Source organism: Hemitrygon akajei, chromosome 5 (assembly GCF_048418815.1).
Source record: "Hemitrygon akajei chromosome 5, sHemAka1.3, whole genome shotgun sequence".
Taxonomy (NCBI): Eukaryota; Metazoa; Chordata; class Chondrichthyes; order Myliobatiformes; family Dasyatidae; genus Hemitrygon; species Hemitrygon akajei.
The window spans coordinates 189,460,365-189,481,252 of NC_133128.1; the positions used below are offsets into that span (position 1 = coordinate 189,460,365).

General features: G+C 41.9%; 1 protein-coding gene across 1 annotated transcript in view; it reads left to right on the plus strand.

The window, feature by feature from the left end:
• parp9 (poly(ADP-ribose) polymerase family member 9) overlaps positions 1-20,888 on the plus strand; it is a 59,631-nt gene that overhangs the window by 6,777 nt on the left and 31,966 nt on the right. The window contains exons 2-4 of the mRNA XM_073047554.1: positions 3,626-4,219; positions 9,648-9,775; positions 18,593-18,623. Coding sequence (XP_072903655.1) covers positions 4,027-4,219; positions 9,648-9,775; positions 18,593-18,623 — 352 coding nt within the window. The 5' untranslated portion in view covers positions 3,626-4,026. The remainder of the gene's footprint in view (positions 1-3,625; positions 4,220-9,647; positions 9,776-18,592; positions 18,624-20,888) is intronic.

The following is a 20,888-nucleotide window of genomic DNA, read 5'->3' on the forward strand; positions in this document are numbered from 1 at the left end:
CTTGGCAATAAAGCCATCTATTCCATCATCTAAATTATTGATATACAGCAATACACGGAGTGGTTCCAACACCGACCACTAATAAGCATAACACCGACCTCTGCTCAATAGTCACCGGCAGCCAACCTGAAAAGGATCCTTTCATTCCCACTAGCTGCCTCCTACCAATCAGCCAATGCTCTAACCATGCTAGTAACTTTACCGTAAATACCATCATCTCTTAACTGGATAAGCAGCTTCATGTGTGGCACTTTATCAAAGGCCTTCTGGAAATCCAAATATACAACATCCACTGCATCCTCTTTATCTATCCTACTTGTAATTTGTTCAAAGAATTCCAACAGGTTTATCAGGCAAGATTTTCCCTTAAAACCAAGCTGAATTGAACTATCTTGTCCTGTATCAACAAGTACTTCATAACTTCATCCTTAACAATTGTCTGCAATATCTTCCCAACCACTGAGGTTAGGCTAACTGGTCCTTTCTGCTGCGTCCCTCCTTCCTTAAAGAGTGGAGTGATATTTGCAATCTTCAAGTCCTTTGGAACCATTCCAGAGACCAATGAGTCTTGAAAGATCATTATTAATGCCTTCATAATCTCTACCACTACCTCTTTCAGAACACTAGGGTGCAGTTCATTAGGTCCAGTGACTCGTATCTTCAGGTCTTTCAGCTTTTGGAGCACTTTCTCCCTTGTAATAGAAATTTCACTTCTCTTCCTCACACTTTTCTTCACTGGCACACTGCTAGTGTCTTCCACAGTGAAGACTGATGCAAAATACTCATTTAGTTCATCTGCCATCTCCTTGTCCTACATTATTATTTCTCTGGCCTCATTTTCTAGCAGTCTTATATCCACTCTCATCTCTCTTTTATTTTTTATATACTTGAAACGGCTTTTTTCTATCCACCTTGATATTGTTTGCTAGCTGGCTTTCATATTTCATCTATTCCCTCTTAATGATCCTTTTAATCGCTTTCTGTGGGTTTTTAAAAGCTTCCCAATCCTGCATCATCCTGCTATTTTTTGCTTTGTTGTAAAGGGCTCCTTTAGCTTAAGCTCTCTAATCACCTGCAGTTCATTCCCAGGGCGAGTACTCAGGATTTGTGCAGCAGAACTGGAAAGTGTGTTTACTGACATTTTTAATCTCTCCCTCTCCCAGTGTAGAGTCCCTCCTGCTTCAAATTATTCACCATTGTACCTGTACCAAAAAAGACCAAGGCAACATGCCTGAACGACTGGTGTCCTGCAGCACTCACCTCAATAATAAGCAAATGCTTTGAGAGGCTGGTCAAGAATTACACCTGAGGCTTGCTACCACCCAAACTAGACCCCCTTCAATTTGCCTACGGACGCAGCCGATCGACGGACAACACAATAGCCACTGCTCTACAAACTGTCCTTACACATTTGGAGAAGAAGAATGCTTATGTGAGAATGCTGTTCTTGGACTACAGTTCAGCATTCAACGCTATAATTACCTCTATGCTCAACGAGAAGTTCAGAGACCTTGGCCTTGACCCTGCCTCGTACAGCTGGATCCTGAACTTCCTGTCAGATCACCAGCAGGTGGTAAGAGTGGGCTCCCTTGCCTCCAACACCCTGACTCTCAATACAGGAGCCCCTAAGGCTGTGTACTAAGTTCCCCTCCTTTACTCCCTGTACACCCATGACTATGTTGTCACCCGCAGCTCTAATCTGTTAATTAAATTTGCAGATGACACTACATTGATTAGCCTAATCTCAAACAATAAGGAGGTGGCCTACAGGGAAGAAGTCATCTCTCTGACACAGTGGTGTCAAGAAAACAACCTTTCCCTCAATGTCACAAAAACAAAGGAGCTGGTTGTGGATTACAGGAGGAATGCAGAGAGGCTAACCCCTATTGACATCAATGGATCTGGATTTGAGAGGGTAAACAGCTTCAAGTTCCTCGGCATCCACATCACTGAGGACCTCACGTGGTCTGTACACACCAGCTGAGTGGTGAAAAGGGCACAACAGTGCCTCTTTCACTTCAGACGGTTGAGGAAGTTTGGTATGGGCTCCTAGAACCTGAAATCTTTCTACAGGGGCACAATTGAGAGCATCCTGACTGGCTGCATCACTGCCTTGTATGGAAACTCTACCTCCCTTAATTGCAGGACTCTGCAGACAGTGGTGCAGACAGCCCAGGGCATCTATAGTTGTGAACTTCCCATGATTCAGGACATTTACAAAGACAGGTGTGTAAAAAGGGCCTGTAGGATCATTGGGGACTTGAGTCACCCAACCACAATCCATTCCAGTTGCTACCATCCGGGAAACGGTACTGCAGCATAAAATCCAGGACAGCTTCTTCCACCAGCCCATCAGACTGATGAACTCACACTGATTTGAGTGTATTTCTATGTTACATTGACTGTTATATTTATTATAAATTACTATGAATAGATATTGCACATTTAGACAGAAATGTAACTTGACTTTTATTCCTCATGTATGTGAAGGATGTAAGGAATATAGTCAATTCAATTACATAACACTTGATCCAATTTAGCTGATCCCCTAGTAGGCTCAATGACAAACTGCTCTAAAAAGCCATCTCGTAGGTATTCACTTGGGATGCATTACCAACCTTATTTTCCCAATCTACCTGCAAGTTTAAAATCTCCCATGACTATAATAACATTGCCCTTTTTACACACCATTTCTATTTCCCATTGTAATCTGTAGTCCACACCCCAGCTACTGTTTGGAGGCCTGTATATAACTGCCATCAGGGTCTTTTAACCCTTGCAGTTTCTTAACTCAACCCACAAGGATTCAACATCTTCCAATTCTATATCAAATCTCTCTAATTATTTGATTTCATTCTTTACCAGCAGAGCCGTGGCACCCCCTCTGCATACCTTCCTATTCTTCTGATACAATGTGTAACCTTGTAGGAGTGATTTCAATGATAGCTGGTGTATGTTCATCTTGGTCAGTACAGGGCTGCAAATTGTCCTGTATTGAACAAGACACCCAGTGAACGTCTTCCCGATGAGAATCTGGGACTGGGCACAGTACTTCCCTTATGATATTATTTTTTTCCAGCCCTGGGCACATGCACTACAAGTTCTAATGGGCAAATTAATAACCGCAATTTAACAGGAAACATTAAGTATAAACATGGTTATACTTAAGGCAGAGGTTGATAGATTGTTGATTAGTCAGGGCATGACAGGATATGGGGAGAAGACAGGAGATTGGGGCTGAGAGGGAAATGGATCAGCCATGATGAGATGGTGGAGGAGATTCGATGGACCAAATGGCCTAATTCTGATCCTGTATCTTATGGTCTAATTTTTGTTTTGTTTCCCTCTCCTCTTAGAATCATAGCCAAAGAGCTAGTTTGCCAACAGTAGAGAAAAATAAATAAATTTAAACTAACTGCGATGATGTAAATATGGTGGCAGGTGCTCCTAGTGAAACAATATTGTCAGCCAGTAAAATTATCTAATCTTTCTCCATACCAGAGAAAGAGCCACTGGGTAGAAAAATTGATTTCCAGCTCGTTTCTTATTCGTTGACTTGTGCCTTAATTGGAAAACTTGCTACTTTGAAGAAAAAAATCCTGTTCTTGATTATATTTCTCCTCAGACAAAATGCGTGCGAAACCAGGTCCTCGAGGAGGAATTGGTCACACACTTTCCATGACACAATAATCGCCCGCTTGTGACAGTTACCGAGAATAGATTCAGACCTGCAGCGTCGGTCAACTGTCAACGGTAACGAGAGCTGTTTATGTGCGTTATATTAAAATTTTCACTGTCGATCAGAATAAGAAAACGCATACTGCAAAGAAGTGACAGAGAAAGGGGGCACCAGAGTCATCATCCTCGTGTTAAAAATTCTCCTAATTCGTGTGAAGATTCAAGCTGTCGGATTTCCAGCATCAGAAGATCTCGCGTTGGTTTTGGAATTACAAGGTGTTGATAGAAGTTCCACTTTTCCTTTCGAGAAGACGGCTGCAGGAATCCCGTGTGCAGACTTCCAAGAAGATGGCGGTTTCATTTCCAGACGGCAGATCGTTTCTAATTGTGAGCTGGGAGGAAAATGTTCACATTAGGCACGTGGAACGGATTCTGGACAATCACTTCCACAAGCTGGCGCACCAGTTACACACCAAATGTGAACTGCGGAGTCTCGGCTTCCGGCAGGTCCTCGTTCTCCTGACGAAGACAACAGCAGACGGTGAATATTAATCTTGTCATCTCGATTTACACAATGCCATCTGTTCGTTGTATTTATTAAAATATACATATCAAAAGGTTACTTTAGTAACTAAATTCGATCTAATTATACGTTCACCGTAGGAACGCAGAAAGTTGGAGTGAGAAAGTTGTTGGGTTGTGATTTATTATATTGTCACAAATGTCGAGATACAGTGAGAAGTTTGTTTTGCACTCTGTTCATGCATGTCAATTCATTACCCCGTGATTTGAGGTAGAAAATAACAATGAAGAATAAAGTAGCAGCTACAGACATGCATGTTAAGTATCCTATTGAGTAGACAGTCCAGAAATTTATAAAATGTTCAAAAGATCCTCTCTTCTTGCCCAAATCCCAACAATGATTCCCTGATTGAAAGGCTTATCATATGAGGAATGTTTGTTGGCCCTGGGCCTCTACCCACTGGAATGCAGAAGAATGAACTAGTTCAGACCTATTCAATGTTGAAAGGCCTCCATGGAGTGGATGTGGAGAGGATGTTTCCTGTGGTGCGGGAGTCTAAAACCGGAGAACACTGCCTCAGAATAGAGGGACGTCCATTTAGAATGGAGATTAGGAGGAAGTTCTTTAGCCAGAGAGAGGTGACTGTGGAATTAGTTGCCACAGGTAGCTGTGGAGGTATATTTAAGGCAGAGGTTGATAGATTCTTGATTAGTCAGGGCATGAAGGGATACAGAGAGAAGGCAGGAGATTGGGGTTGAGAGGGAAATGGATCAGCCATGATGAAATGGTGGAGCAGACCAGATGGGCCAAATGGCCTAATTCTGCTCCTGTATCTTAGGGTCTGATTTTTTTTTTGGTTTGCTGTGATCCTAGAATCATAGAGCAACACAATGTGTACACATGCCCTTCGGCTATCAAGTGCATGCCAACTTAGCTAGTCCCAATTTCCTGCATTTGACCCAAGTTCTGATGGAAAATTACCACAGTTTCTATCACGTACACATACAAATCCCAGTAAGTTTAAGCAGGATCCAGCCATGTCCATTCCAAACAGTAATATGAGCTGGCACATCTGCTAATTTGCTCTAGTGCTTGTCTCTTAAATCAGCCACTGATATGATGAGATTTCTTGAACACACAGAGGAACATTCGGAACTAAACTTAACATTCCTGAATTAAAGGGAACATTCCTAGACTGTTTCAAGGACCCCGTGATTTGATGTTGGATATTATTTGCTCATTTTTCACTGTTTGTGTGACTTGTTCATTTTTTACATGTTGGGTGTTTGATATTTTCGTTGAAGGGGTTGCATGGTATTTCTTAGTTTCATGGCTGTCTGTGGGAAGATGAATCTCAGGGATTTATACATACAAGAACTTTGCCTTGGACTTTGCATCTGCTCCTTGGTCATCTACTTCATTAGATCTGGTACAGCACTGGTGACACCCTCAGTTCGATGCAGGGACTTAAACAACTCTATCAGATGAGGGGGAGATTCAGATGCGCCTCTTCCAACCTGGTTTGTAGCATTTGGTGCTCTCAGTGTGACTTCCTCAACATTGAGAAGATAAAGCATTGATCGGCTGTCTATTCTGCAGATCCTTGTATTCCCTCTGAAGCAGCCGTTTCTCACTCCCCTTTGCAACTCCCCATTCTCACGCCGACTTCTGCTAGGATGAAGCCAAATGCTAAGTAGAAAAATAGCACCTCATATTCCACTTTGGAAGCCTTTAGCCCAAAGGTATGAAAACTAAATTTTCTTATTTCATGTGACCAATGTCCCCGTGTCCCTTTTCCACATCCATCACTCCACCCAGGTTCTTTTCCTTTGCTTACCTTTTTAATCCCCCTCCCCCTTCATTACTTAAACTCATCACCCACCCCACTTTGTTTGGATTGCATGACACCCATGTACCTATCTAACTGGGTTTCTTCTACTTTGGCTTACCTTTCTTAAATCCACCTCCCACTGTCATGGTGGAATCTATTTCTCATTGAGCAATGACATGCCCCCCCCCCCCCCTTAGCACTGTGCATTGATCTGCTGTCTGTGCATGCACATTGTTCTCCTTCTCTCTCTCTCCCCCTTCCACCCCATGTACATGCTTTTATTTATTAAATTAATTGACATGTAGTTCTGCACAGCCACAACTGATTAGTGATGAGTACAAACCTGAATTTCAGAAAATATCACGAATTGCACTGACAGCTAGCTAAGAAAGGTGTGAATACAGCGTAGCACACGCTGAAAGATGTGCTGAATTTAATAGCGCTAATGAAGGCTGGGAGTTGGATATCGAGGGAGTGGAACTGTATTGTAAAGTGAACGACGTGGAGGAGCAAATGGAAGCCCTTACACTTCTTAGCTTAAAGACCCCAACAATGGACAGTCTCTTATGCATCGTAGTAACCCCTGAAAAGCCAGCAAGCAAGACTTTCAAAGAAATTGTTACAATCACCAGTATACAAAACACTTGAGCCCTAACTGTTGGTAATAGATGAGAGATTCAGATTTTCAAAAGGAGCCAGTCAAAAGATGAAAGCATTTCTGAATACATTGCAGAACTGTGCAAACCTTCCCATACTGTGACTTTAGATAAGGACTTTCTTATGCATTAAAGGACAGGTTTTTATGTGACATGCATAGTCAAAGCACTCAAAAGAGGCTACTGTCCAAAAGAGACTTAACCTAAGAATGTGCAGTGTTGTTGGAGGCTGCAGCAAAGGATGCAATGGAGCTACAGAAAAGCAGGTTAGAATGTCAAATGCACAAGATATCCCTGAATGGTGCAAAAACCCCAAAATGTATTCAATGTTGCAAATCCTCCCACAATGCAAATAACTGTTGGTTCAGGGAAGAAGAGTGCAGAAAGTGTCACAGACAAGGTCACACAGAGAGAGTGTGCAAGTCAGACAGAAGCACAACCAAAGAAAAAAATCCACACTGAAGTTTCACACCCAAAACGAAACAAATCCATAAAGTGACCGAATGTGAAACAGACAACGTAGAGTCTGACAAAGGTGAGCAGTCGTGCCTAGAATTGCATAGTATTACTGAAGCAGATTACAACAGATATATATGGAGTAAAACTGAAAATGGAACCTGACACAGGGTCAGTTTTGTCTATAATTTGAAAGGCTGACTACAACGGACTGCTTCTAAGATACTATCAGAGAAGACTTTAGTGATGCTAAAGACCTACACAGGCAAAAAAGTATCTCCCAAAAGCAGCTGAAGGTAAATGTCATGTATGGAGGCCAAAAACAGCAGTTACAGCTTTAGGTATTGAAAACTGGAGGGCTGTTGTTTTTTGGACGTGAATGGTTGAGAAAAATCCAACTACACTGGCATGCAAAGGTCTCCATGTGGCATCAACAGGCAACTGCAGCCTAAGTGGTAGCACTAAGCAGAGGCCGTCAGAGCAGCTTGATCTAATCAGAAGGTGTTTGAGAAGGGAATAGATAAACAGATCGAAAACTTGACCAAAAGCTGTTCCAGATACTAAAAAGTTCAAACTGCAGCCCCACAGGCACCGTTACACCCATGGGAGTGGCCTTTAGCACCATATCAAAGAGTACATATTGGCTTTGCTGGGCTCCATGTTTCTGTTTACTGTGGATGCTCAGCCAAAGTGGCCGGAGGTTGTACCAAAGAAGACGACCACATCAGAAAAGACTGTTTGTGCTCTGAGGACTATCTTCGCCAGAAACAGCTTACTAAAACAAATTGTGAGTGGCAACGAACTACAATACAAGTCAGAAGAATTCCGACTGTTCATGAAGAAAAATGGCATCAGACATTTCAAGTCAGCTGCTGACGAATGGGTCAGCTGAAAGGGTTATCCAAACCTTCAAGAAGTCCATTAAAGCGACTGACAAGGAGGACATTTCTCTACAGCACAAGATGGACAACTTCATTTTTATGCATCAGATTCTGTTCATGTGATGACATCAAACACCTGCAATGCTGTTCATGAGCTGGAATCTGAGATCTCACGTAGACCTTCTGAAACCAGATCTACGGAGGGAAGTACAGAATAAACAGTTCAACCAGTTGCCAAATAAAGCAGCAAGGAGCTTCGAGATTGGACGGGAAACCCTCACATGTGGTTACTGAGAAGACAAGTGGACACCTGGTAGGATAGCTACAAGAACTGGACCACTGATGTGCACAGTGGATGTTGGAGATCAGATATGGAGACATCATGTAGACCAGATACTAGATGCTCAACCGAAGAACACACCTGAGTTGACTGCATCTAACAAGATGGACACATTACAGTCACCCAACTTACCTCTCAGTGATGATGTCATTGACAGCAATGTGACACCGAAAATCAAGAACATTGTCTTAGTCAAGACACCTACCAAACCTGACGCCAGTCCACAGGTCCAGCGACATGTCAAGAACGTTATCGTTGACAAGACACTTGCCAAACCTGATGCCAGTCCACAGGTCCAGAGACACTATCCTGAAAGAAACAAATGCCACCCAAAAGACTAAATCCTTAGAACTGTGAAAGCTAGTTATGGACCATTATTGTGAAAGCATGTTTATTTGAAATATGGGTTTATGAAAGGGAAATTGAATGTTTTGAACATATACAGTTTTATGTTCCATTAATTTAAAGGGGGAAGAAGTGTAATGTATGGATCTATTTCTTTTAGAGCGATAACACCCCCCCCCCCCTTAGCACTATGTATTGATCTGTTGTCAGCACATGCGCTGTTGGTGACACATGTATTTGTGTTTTTTTTCTCTCTCTCACATTTCGCTGCAATGTGAATAGACCAGTTAAAGCCATCTCCCGGGTGCATGTTTTTATTTAATTGCTATGTAGTTTTGCACAGACACAACACCCCCAACCTGGTTTCATCATCCTGTCATTTCTCCCTTATCAGGTTCTACCGTTGCCTACCAACCTCTGTCTCACCACCCACCCCTCTCATTTCCATCCACTGGCTTTCTCTCCTCTGTACTGCAGGGGTTCAATCCCAAATTTCAACCATCACTTTTACTTCACAGTTACTTTCTGCACCTGTTGAGTTCTTCCAACAGTTTTATTTGCTCCAAATTCTGAATTTGTGTTCTTATAACACTCCAGAGAAATTTGTTAGTTTGGGGTTTTTTTTGAGAGTTGCAATAGATCTATACACTTAATTTGTAAAAGTGGAAATGATTGGATAGACAAAATGGATTTTCCTTGTTCCTTTACTCTTTTTAAAAATTCAACCCACCTGTAACAGAATTAAAAATGCACATAATAAATTTGGCTTTTACTACTGATCAAAAATGTTTTCAAACTGGTAAGGAGGATATAATTGATACAAGTCATAACACAGACCTAAAGAGGTAGTCTACTTTTTGTAAAAGTATGAGATATTGTTGGAATTCCCAAATTAATACTAATAGCAGTATGATAATGGGTTTTCTCTTCTACCTAGTGTTAAAAACAATTGCTGCAAATACAAGAGTTCCATACAAAAATGAAGAAATTAAACTTAACATCAAAATCCCTTCAGAAGAATCCTTTACTTTGGATCCAAAGAATTTGGTTGGAATAACAGAAAAGGTAATACTTGGAATAAGATTATTTTATAATTTCTAAATAGTTCTATTTAGAAAGGTTGTTTGAAGTTAAGTCAATTTCAGGCCAATGAGACTCATACAGAGACAGTTTGCCTGTTCGTAATGTGCCATGTCGTATGACGTGGGCGATCATTCTCTTTCCATGACCATGATTGTTCTTGGCAAATTTTTCTACAGAAGTAGTTTGCCATTGCCTTCTTCTGGGCAGTGTCCTTACAAGACGGGTGACCCCAGACTCTTCAGAGATTGTCTGCCTGACATCAGTGCTCGCATAACCAGGATATGTGATATGCACCAGCTACTCCCATGGCTTCATGTGACCCTGATCGGGGGGCTAAGCAGGTGCTACACCTTGCCCAAGGGTGACCTGCAGGCAAGTGGAGGGAAGGAGCTCCTTGTACCTCCTGTGGTAGAGACGTATCTCCACCCTGCCCTGCAGAGACAGTGGAGGGTCCAAAGCAGGTATGTTCTCACAAAAAATAGGTGGAGATTTCAAAATGTAACCACCCTTTCCTAACAACCACTGGCTATTGAGGAGCATTCAACACAGGAATAATTTCAAAAAAGGAAATTTATGTCAGTTGATCAGATCTTGGTCCTGCAAAGACCAAGACAAATATAGAACCTGATAATATAAAGCAAATTAGCAGAGAAAAGAGACTATTTGAAAACATTATTGGCAATTAAAACTGAAACAATGCAGTGCCTTGAAAAAGTATTCAGCCAGCCCCCACCCCCCCCCCCCCCACAAATAGTTTCACATTTTACGGTCTTAATTTCTAGCTTTAAAATATATTGAAATGGAATTCTTTTGAGCTAATAAACAAAATATGGTGCACCATGTCAAGTCAAAACAATTCCATTACTTGTCAACAATTTACCAAAAATTAAAATCCAAAATTGTTAGGCTGCAAGAAGTGTTAATCCCTTTTGTAATTGCTTAGGTCAGGCCTCCCCTCTGAACTCAGTCGTCAGAGAAGAATGGCACTTGTAAGAGAGGCCACTATGATGTCAGGTCACTCTGAGTGAGCTGCAGGTGTCAGTGGCTGTAACTGGAGATGATGTTCATGGCTTCACCGTCTCTAAGGCCTTGCACAAAAGGGGTATTTATGGAAGAGGGGCAAGGAAGAAGCCCTGGCTAAAAGAAAAAGCATATACTTGTCTGTGAAGAGTTTACAAAGTGTCACTTTAAATATACTGTAGAGATGTGGAAGAAGGTCTTGTGGTCAGATGAGATTAAAGTGGAATTTTTTGGCCTCAACATTAAGTGGTGCATGTGGCATAAATCTAATACTGCACATTAGCCAAGTAACACCATCCCTACTGTAAAGTATGGTGGTGATAGCATCATGCTATGGGATGCTTTTCAGCAGCAGGGACTGGAAATCTGCTCAGGATTGACGGAAAGATGAATGCTGCTAAATACAGAGAGATCCTGGATAAAAACCTGCTAGCCTCTGCCAGAAAGCTTAAACTGGGGAGGAAGTTTGCATTTTAGCAGGACAACGACCAAAGCACACTGACCGAGCAACCTTGGAGTTGCTTCAAATTTTGAAAATTGATGTCCCTGAGTGGTCTGGTCGGAGTCCTGACCTTAACCTGATCCAACATCTCTGGCAAGACCTCAAAATTGGTGTCCATTGCCACTCTCCAACTAACTTGGCATGGGTTGAGGAATTTTGCAAGGAGGAATGGGCTGATCTTGCTCCAGCATGTTGTGCAAAGCTGATAGAGACCTATCCAAAAAGACTACTGGCAGTAATAGCTGTTTGATATGGTTCAACTAAATACTGAGCAAAGGGGGATCACTGAGGAAGACATCAGCAATATACCAGACATTCAAGAGTGTCAGGGAAGAGAAATATGCGCAGTCACAATTACAACAGAGAAAGTACTCAGGAAGCTGAATAGTCTAAGGGTAGATAAATCTCCTGGACCAGATGGAAAGCACCCTCGTGTTCTGAAGGAAGTAGCAGTGGAGATTGTGGAGGCATTAGCAACGATCTTTCAAAAGTCGATAGATTCTGGCCTGGTTCCAGAGGACTGGAAGATTGCAAATGTCACTCTGCTATTTCAGAAGGGGGCAAGGAAGCAAAAAGGAAATTATAAACCTTTTAGCTTGACATCGGTGGTTAGGAAGTTGTTGGAGTCGATTGTCAAGGATGAGGTTACGGAGTATCTGGAGGCATATGACAAGATAGGCAGAACTCAGCATGGGTTCCTTAAAGGAAAATCCTGCCTGACAAACCTAGTGCAATTTTTTGAGGGAATTACAAGTAGGCTAGACAAGGGAGATGCAGTGGATGTTGTGTATTTGGATTTTCAGAAGGCCTTTGACAAGGTGCCACACATGACGCTGCTAAATAAGATAAGAGCCCATGGAATTACAGGAAAGTTACATACGTGGATAGAGCGTTGGTTAATTGGCAGGAAACAGAGAGTGTTAATAAAGGGATCCCATTCTGGTTGGCTGCCGGTTACCAGTGGTGTTCCACAGGGGACCATGTTGGGGCCGCTTCTTTTTATGTTGAATATCAACGATTTGGATTATGGAATAGATGGCTTTGTGGCTAAGTTTGCTGATGATACAAAGATAGGTGGAGGGGCTGGTAGTGCTGAGGAGTCAGAGAGTCTGCAGAGAGACTTGGATAGATTGGGGGAATGGCAAAGAAGTGGCAAATGCATCACAATGTCGGAAAGTATACAGTCATGCACTTTGGTAGAAGAAATAAACGGGCAGACTATTATTTAAATGGGGAGAGAATTCAAAGTTCTGAGATGCAATGGGACTTGGGAGTCCTCATGCAGGTCCTCTTAAGGTTAATCTCCAGGTTGAGTCGGTGGTGAAGAAGGCGAATGCAATGTTGGCATTCATTTCTAGAGGAATAGAGTATAGGAGCAGGGATGTGATGTTGAGGCTTTATAAGGCACTGGTAAGACCTCACTTGGAATACTGTGTGCAGTTTTGGGCTGCAAAAGGCTGCAAAAGAAAGGATGTGCTGACATTGGAGAGGATTCAGAGAAGATTCACTAGAATGATTCCGGGAACGAGAAGGTTAACATATGAGGAACTGCTCTTGGACTGTACTCCTTGGAGTTTAGAAGAATGGGGGGGGGGGGGGGGGACCTCATAGAAACATTTCGAATGTTGAAAGGCATGGACAGAGTGGATGTGGCAAAGTTATTTCCCATGGTGGGGGAGTCTAGTACGAGAGGACATGACTTGAGGATTGCAGGGCACCCATTCAGAACAATGATGCGAAAACATGCTTTTAGCCAGATGGTGGTGAATCTATGGAATTTGTTGCCATGGGCGGCAGTGGAGGCCAAGTCATTGGATGTATTTAAGGCAGAGATTGTTAGGTATCTAGTAGTCAGGGCATCAAAGGTTATGGGGAGAAGGTGGGGAATGGGTCTAAAGGGGAGATTGGATCAGTTCATGATGAAATGGCGGAGCAGACTTGATGGGCTGAATGGCCGACTACTGCTCCTTTGTCTTATGGTCTAATACTTTTGAACTCCTGACATTTTAGTTTTTGAATTTTTGGCTTTTCATGTTTGACTATTTTCCTTATTTTTTGGGCTGTACTGTGGGGGAAAAAAAGGAGCTTGTAACTTACAAATTAAAATTCTCAGTTAAATTGATCTAAATCCCTGGTTGTAGTACTCATTGTTATGAGCAAAGAGTTGAGGGATGAATATTTGTCATAAGGCACTGTACTTGTAATCAGTTTACAAAGGACAAGATAATTCTATTGGAGCATAAAGTGGTGCTCTGTTTGAGGAAGGAGAAGGCAAGGGCATTGTCCTATGTTAATGACTGGTATTGACTTTATCAAAAGAGGAGCATAACAATAACATTTATAAATGATGAATGTGAAATATCATCATAGATCATGTGTACCCTAAGATGCTTAGAGAAACAAGAAAGGAAACAGTAGTTTCAGGCCATCTCTTTACGTGGGCATGCCGATATATTACTGGGAATTGAGGACAGCAAAAGATGCTTCCAAGAAGATTAATAATTAGGAGGCATGCATTTAATCTATTAGGAGAAGGATTTGAAGGGTATTGAGGAAATAATTTCACCCACAATAGTGGGGAACTGGAATATTACCTGAAAAGGCAAGAAACCTCCAACACATTTAGTAAAAATCTAAAGCAGCACTTTATGTCATTAGACTATAACCCAACAGTTGGGAAGTAAGTTTAGTTGTAATGTCTCTTCTTCAGTGGACATTGTCTGATTAACCAAATGTCCTCCTATTGTAATTTGAACTTTTGCATGCTTGTGATTCAACGACAAGTTAACCTTTTTAGATGACACCACTGAATTCTCTCTTGCTATTGACCTTTCCTCTGATTTTACTGTTCCTATCTCGACAGCTATAGTGGCTTTACATATCGAATTCCATGTGCTGTAAAATTAGGGGAGTATATGTCTGAGAGGCCATGTTCTAGTAATAGCAATGGGTTGACAAAATTGTCAACAGAGTTTCGTTATGAATTTTAATGAGATTGAGATGGGTTCCTGAAGGAGTTTCACATTTCCAAGATTTATTGAGTTCCCGTTCTGGTTATTATCAGGACTTTGGAATCCACCACATTGTTGGCCACTAGAGGCCTTCAGTGTGCTTCTGGTTTCTAAACTTTGAGCCTTGCTGTGTGACTTGTGTGGTAATTGACTACACCTGTGCCTAGTATTTGTGAACACTTAAGCTGTGTGAATGGTGTTGTTCTTTGCTCATTCTTTGAGTTAACGCTTGATCGCGTGCCTGTCTTATAATCCAGTGCCGTATACCGTTTGAGTGTTTTTTGCCCTTGTCTTGCTATTTTTGTATTTTGGACATGTTTTATTTTAGAACTTTGGATTCTATCTGTTGTGGTTTTTTTCAATTGCACACCTGCTCCATTTTGACTCCTGTTTTTGTTATAGAGTCATAGAAAAGTACAGCACTGAACCAGGCCCTTTGGCCCATCTAGTCTGTGCTGAAACATTTAAACTGCCCACTCCCATTGACCTGCCCCCAGACCATAGCCCTCCATACCCTGACTATCATGAACCTATCCAAACTTCTCATGAACATTGAAATCGAGTTTGCACGCACCACTTACACTGGCAGCTCATTCCACACTCTCACAGCCCTCTGAGTAAAGAAGTTTCCCCTCATGTTCCCCTATTGAACCACTGCCTGGCCTTCCGATTTGGGTTATTGAATTTATGGTGTATTTGTGCTGGAAAGTTAAAATATCTAGTAAAGTACCTGTCTGAATATTCATTCTGGCCTGCTGGGTGATATCTGCACCTGGCTTCATTTCTCTCATAGCCCCTTGGGTACCGTGTTGAGTTCCGGATTGCCTTGATGGAGACCCGGGTTCAACCCAGACAGGCCTGGCAGTAATGTCCTAACTGAGAATTATACTGTTGTTTATGGATCCTACAACATTTATACTGAATTTAGGGGATTTATGAGATCAGAAACATAGAAATATAGAAAACCTACAGCACAATACAGGCCCTTCAGCCCACAATGCTGTGCCAAACCTGTACTTACTTCAGAAATTACCTCAGGTTACCCATCGCCCTCTTTTTTTAAGTTCCATGTACAAACGTTTGTACTTGTCCAGGAGACTCTTAAAAGACTCTATTGTATCCGCATCCCCCACTGTTGCCGGCAGCCCATTCCACACATTCACCACTCTCTGCGTTTAAAAAAAAACCTACTCCTGACATCTCCTCTGTACCACCTTCCAAGCACCTTAAAACTGTGTCCTCTCGTGTTACTCATTTCAACCCTGGGAAAAAACCTCTGACTATCCACATGATCAATGTCTCTCATCATCTTATACACCTCTATCAGGTCACATCTCATCCTATGTTGTTCCAAGGAGAAGAGGCCAAGTTCACTCAACCTATTCTCATAAAGTGTGCTCGCCAATCCAGGCAACGTCCTTGTAAATCTCCTCTGCACTCTTGACAGTTTCCACATCCTTCCGATAGTGAGGTGACCAGAACTGAGCACAGTACTTGAAGTGGGGTCTGACCAGGGTCCTATATAGCTGCAACATTACCTCTCGGCTCTTGAACTCAATCCCACGATTGATGAAGGCCAATACACCGTAGGCCCTCTTAACCAAACAGTCAACCTGCACAGTAGTTTTGAGTGTCCTATGGACTTGGACCCCAAGATCCCTCTCATCCTTCACACTGCCAAGAGTCTTCCCATTAATACTATATTCTGCATCATATCTGACCTCCCAAAATGAACCACCTCACACTTATCTGGGTTGAACTCCATCTGCCACTTCTCAGCCCAGTTTTGCATTGTATCAATGTCCCGTTGTAACCTCTGACAGCCCTCCACACTATCCACAACACACTCAGCCTTTGTGTCATCAGCAAGTTTACTAATCCATCACTCCACTTCCTTATCCAGGTTATTTATAAAAATCATGAAGAGATGGGGTCCCATAACAGATCTCTGAGGCACACCACTGGTCACCGACCTTCATGCAGAATATGACCCGTCTACAACCACTCTGCCTTTTGTGGGAGCCAATTCTGGATCCACAAAGCAATGTCCCTTTGGATCCCATGCCTCCTTGCAGATTGCAGCAAGGAAGAAGTTAAACAAAGAAATGCATTCCTCTTGAAGCAAGAGATTGGAGCTCTGCATTTTAGTGACAATTTACAACTAGACTGGGTGCATGTTGACTTGACATTGAGAGTGGATGCAAACAAATGGGTGGAGTCAAACTAAACAAGAGGATGTTGTTGATATTGTCTGTTACATATCATTGAATGGTGACTAATAGACTGTGCTTTATGGATTACAACTGCAAAAATATTAATCAGGGGCCAGAGCTAAAGCTCCTGAAAACGGTGTTAGCAAATGCACAATTTTTGAAGGTAATGTATATTTTAAACAATTTTCTGAAAATACATTTCTAGTATAGAAATAGATAGCATGTGTGATATCCCTCATTCCTGACCTTGAATGGAGATGCTCTTCATTTAAAATAAGAAAATTTACATAAAATCACTCTACTTAATTACTATTGAATCATGATAAGCCCATCAATTAGGCCAAGCACAAAAGCTATGGAAATAATTTTTTGGAGAAAATAGAAAATCAACACCCCGTCCTAAACCAAAAGTCACTCCTATGAATAGTTAACAGCCTGATTTTCAATTAGTGAGAGCATTCTCCTGACTGGCTGCATCACTGCCTGTTATGGAAACTGTACTTCCCTCAGTCGCAGGACTCTGCAGAGAGTGGTGCGGACAGCCCAGCACATCTGTAGATGTGAACTTCACTATTCAGGACATTTACAGAGACAGGTGCATAAAAAAGGCCTGAAGGATCACTGGGGACCCAAGTCACCCCAATCACAAACTGTGCCAGCTACTACCATCTGAGAAACAGAACCACAGCATTAAAGCCAGGACCAACAGGCTCCGGGACAGCTTCTTCCACCAGGCCATCAGACTGATTAATTCACACTGACAGAATTGTATTTCTATGCGATATTGACTGTTCTGTTGTACATCTTACTGTAATACTATTGTACAGTGCACATTCAGATGGAGATGGAACATAAAGATTTTTACTCATGTATGTGAAGGATGTAAGAAATTAAGTCAATTCAATTTAATACATGGTAGGTGCTGGCAGTTTAGCAATTAATTATCTGCTTGTATTTTAAGTAGTTCTTGTATGCACATAACAGTTTAAAATGCCTCATAATGGTCACAGATTGTATATATAGCTATTACTTACTGGTCCCCAGTGGTCATATTTGTATAGCACAGTTATGACTCTGGAAGATTCTCTTGGTGCTGCACAATTTGGATAAGTGCTTTCTTATTGGTTAACTCTTATCTCCAAATTTAAATGGAATTTTTCTCATTCTATATGGGTATAAAAATAGCTGGCTACAAGGCATCACTATCTTAGTTCTTTTGTCTCTCTCTTCATTTTGTAGACCTCTATCACTGTTTATTTCAATTTTTCTTTGTTCCATTAATGCTTAATAAACTGATCTTGAAGTAACAAGCTTTGTCCCTCTTTCCTGAGTTTTGAAAAACCTTGGATTAAAACCTCAGAATCCAACAGAGGGGTACAGGACGTTTGATTTGGCATTGCCTTGTTAACCCAGAGATGTAATTGTACTCGTAAATGATTTCCTCGATGAATTGTTAAATTGATAACAAATCCTCACTGAAGTTAAACTAGAGGGCCTGGGTTCCCTGCAGTTTTTTCTCCCGTCCTCATTTTTAAAAAGTATTTCATTAAGTTAAAACATGGAAATTGGACATCAGAGATAAAATAGAAAATGCTGGAAATATTCAGCAGGTCAGGTAGCACCTTTTGAGAGAGTTTTATCAGAAATATTATAGCTAAAGCGATGGATCAGCTCAGGGAAATGGCAGTAGATATTCCAAGAAGTCCACATGTGGGAAGAAGGCTGTTATTGAAGATGCTGCCTTCTGATCTTCAGTGTCATCTTTGATTATTAAAGACTCTTCTTGCTGTTCTAGTTCATCTGTCTTCACAATGGCAGCTACCTTTTGACAGAAATCCATGAGAGGTAGATTCAAGTTTTGCAGAATTTATTTGCTTGAGGTAGAAGATGCTTCAATCAGTGTCTCTGGTATTGACTGCTTCTTTACTGAGATCTAATCTAAGAAATACAGAATGTTGATAACTACCCTGTGTGTATTTTGTGATGTTGAAATTCTTTTATGTTAGAACTGTTTAATATTTAAAATGTTTCTTATTCTAATTTTCATTCTTAGGTTCCGGAGAAACATGATGGAGAGAATATTAGTAAGTGATTCCTAGTTTCATGAGAATTTAGAAGTACTTTTATTTTCTAATGCTGAAGGGACTTCTAATGTCGGGGGGGGGGAGATGTTGGGGGGAGTAGGATATTGAATTAAAATGACAAGCAGTTGAATGTTCAGAGTCACCTTGACTGCTGAGGCAGAGAAGATGGGTTGTAACTGCTATCACTCAGTGTATTTCAATGCTTGAACTTCAGAAGAAGGACAGTCACCAAAAGTGATCAGTAATTTGGGAAATTATAGCAGTGAGCTTCTGTACATTTGCAGTAGGCCTTCCCCAATGTGAGCCTCTGCCAGGGATTCCAGCAGCAAACAGTGAAGCAACTGTGGTCCTTACGTCAGTCACAACATCACCAGTCATCACTCAGATTTGTCTTCCTTAACTCCTGCTGGGAATACATTGTGCAGGGCCTATCAGCGGTAGCATCTAAGCTGGACGAAGTGCTTCTCACAGGTCAGAGGCGGTTATTTAAAATGAGAGCTTCGCTGGCGTTAGTCCATTGTGCAGGGCCTATCAGCTGCGGCAATTAAGCTCAATGAACTAAATAAAAGATAAGCTAAGTGGCCATTGTCGGGAGTAGGCCAGGGGCGACAGTAGAAGCGACAGGCTTTGGCGAAAGCGGGCTACGGCGAGGTAAGTGGGTAGGTGGACTTCGTTTTCATTTTTTCTTTGCACTTTTTTGAGGAATAGAGAGCATGTCGGTAGGGTTAGAATTTTGCTCTGGGTGTCCGGATCTGGGAATCCTGGGAATCTTCCAGTCTCCCAGATGGCCACATCTACGCCAGGTGCACCGAGATGCAGCTCCTGAGGGACCGTGTTAGGGATCTGGAGCAGTGGCTTGATGACCTACAGTTTATTAGGGAGAGTAAACAGGAGATAGAGAGGAGCTACAGGGAGTTAGTCACCCTGAGGCTACAGGAGTTAGGTAAGAGGGAAGTGAAGGGAAGAGCTCAGACAGTAGAGAGCACCCTGGCTTTCTGATCTGCAATGTGGTAGTAATTGATGCTTGTCTGTCGGATCATAGTGCTGTTATGTTCGATGCATTTCTGCCTTTTTCCTCTATTAAATCTCATCTTCCTGTACGTTGTTCTCGCTATATTAACTCTTCGACTGCTAATAAGTTCTCTGAGGCTCTCAGAGATGCTCCCAACATTTGCCTATTGAGGCCTCTCCTCCCCATCTCAGCACTGAGGAACTCTCTTCCTTATTTAATACCACCTGCTCTTCTATTCTGAATACTGTTGCTTCCCTTAAATTGAAAATGTCTAAGCCTAAAGGTTTGCCTTGGCTTAATGACACCACCAGAGCCCTGAGAAGGGAGTGCAGAATATTTTGAAATTTTGAGAAACAATTTTCACAAATATCAGGAAGCATTTAAATTTGCAAGAGCAAAACACATTTCTGACCTAATTTCTAACAACTCTCATAATCTCAAGGTCTTATTCAGTACCATAAATTCTGTCATTTGTCCCGTCCCTAGCATCAGCTTAGAAGTGTCCCCTGCTAAGTGTGAAGAATTTTTAAAATTCTTCATTAGCAAAGTCGAGGACATTAGAATGAACATTTCCACTCCACCCGTGACCTAGCTGTTTCACTGGTTTGTTCATCTAAACTGGACTGCTTCCAACCCATCACGCTTCCCTTCCTTACAAAGATTGTGTCCACCATGAAACCTACAACCTGCCCCCTTGACATTGTCCCCACTGCCCTCCTGAAGGATGTCTTTGACATAGCTGGTCCCAGCATCCTCTCTGTTATCAACAGCTCCCTGGCCACTGGTACCATTCCAACCTGCTTCAAACGTGCTGTGGTCCAGCCCCTCCTGAAAAAACCCAACTTAGATCCTACCTTACCTAGTAACTACAGACCTATTTCTAAACTTCCATTCTTGTCAAAGGTTCTCAAAAAGGTTATTCTCAGTCAATTGCTGCCCCACCTATACCAAAACAACATCTTGGAAAGATTTAAATCAGGTTTTACGGCTTATTGTAGCACAGAGTCTACCATGCTCCTCCCTACCGACTCGGGTAACTCTGCCATCCTAATTCTTCTTGACCTCAGCGCTGCATTCGATACTGTGGATCATGCTATTTTAATAGACCATCTCCAATATGGGGTTGGTGTTGATGGCACTGCCTTGAACTCGTCATCATCGTCATGGCTATCCCTCGAGGTCGAGGATGATGGTCTTCGTTCCGTTGATCTATCACAGAGCGAAGATGCCTGTGCATGTATTTGTTTAACGTG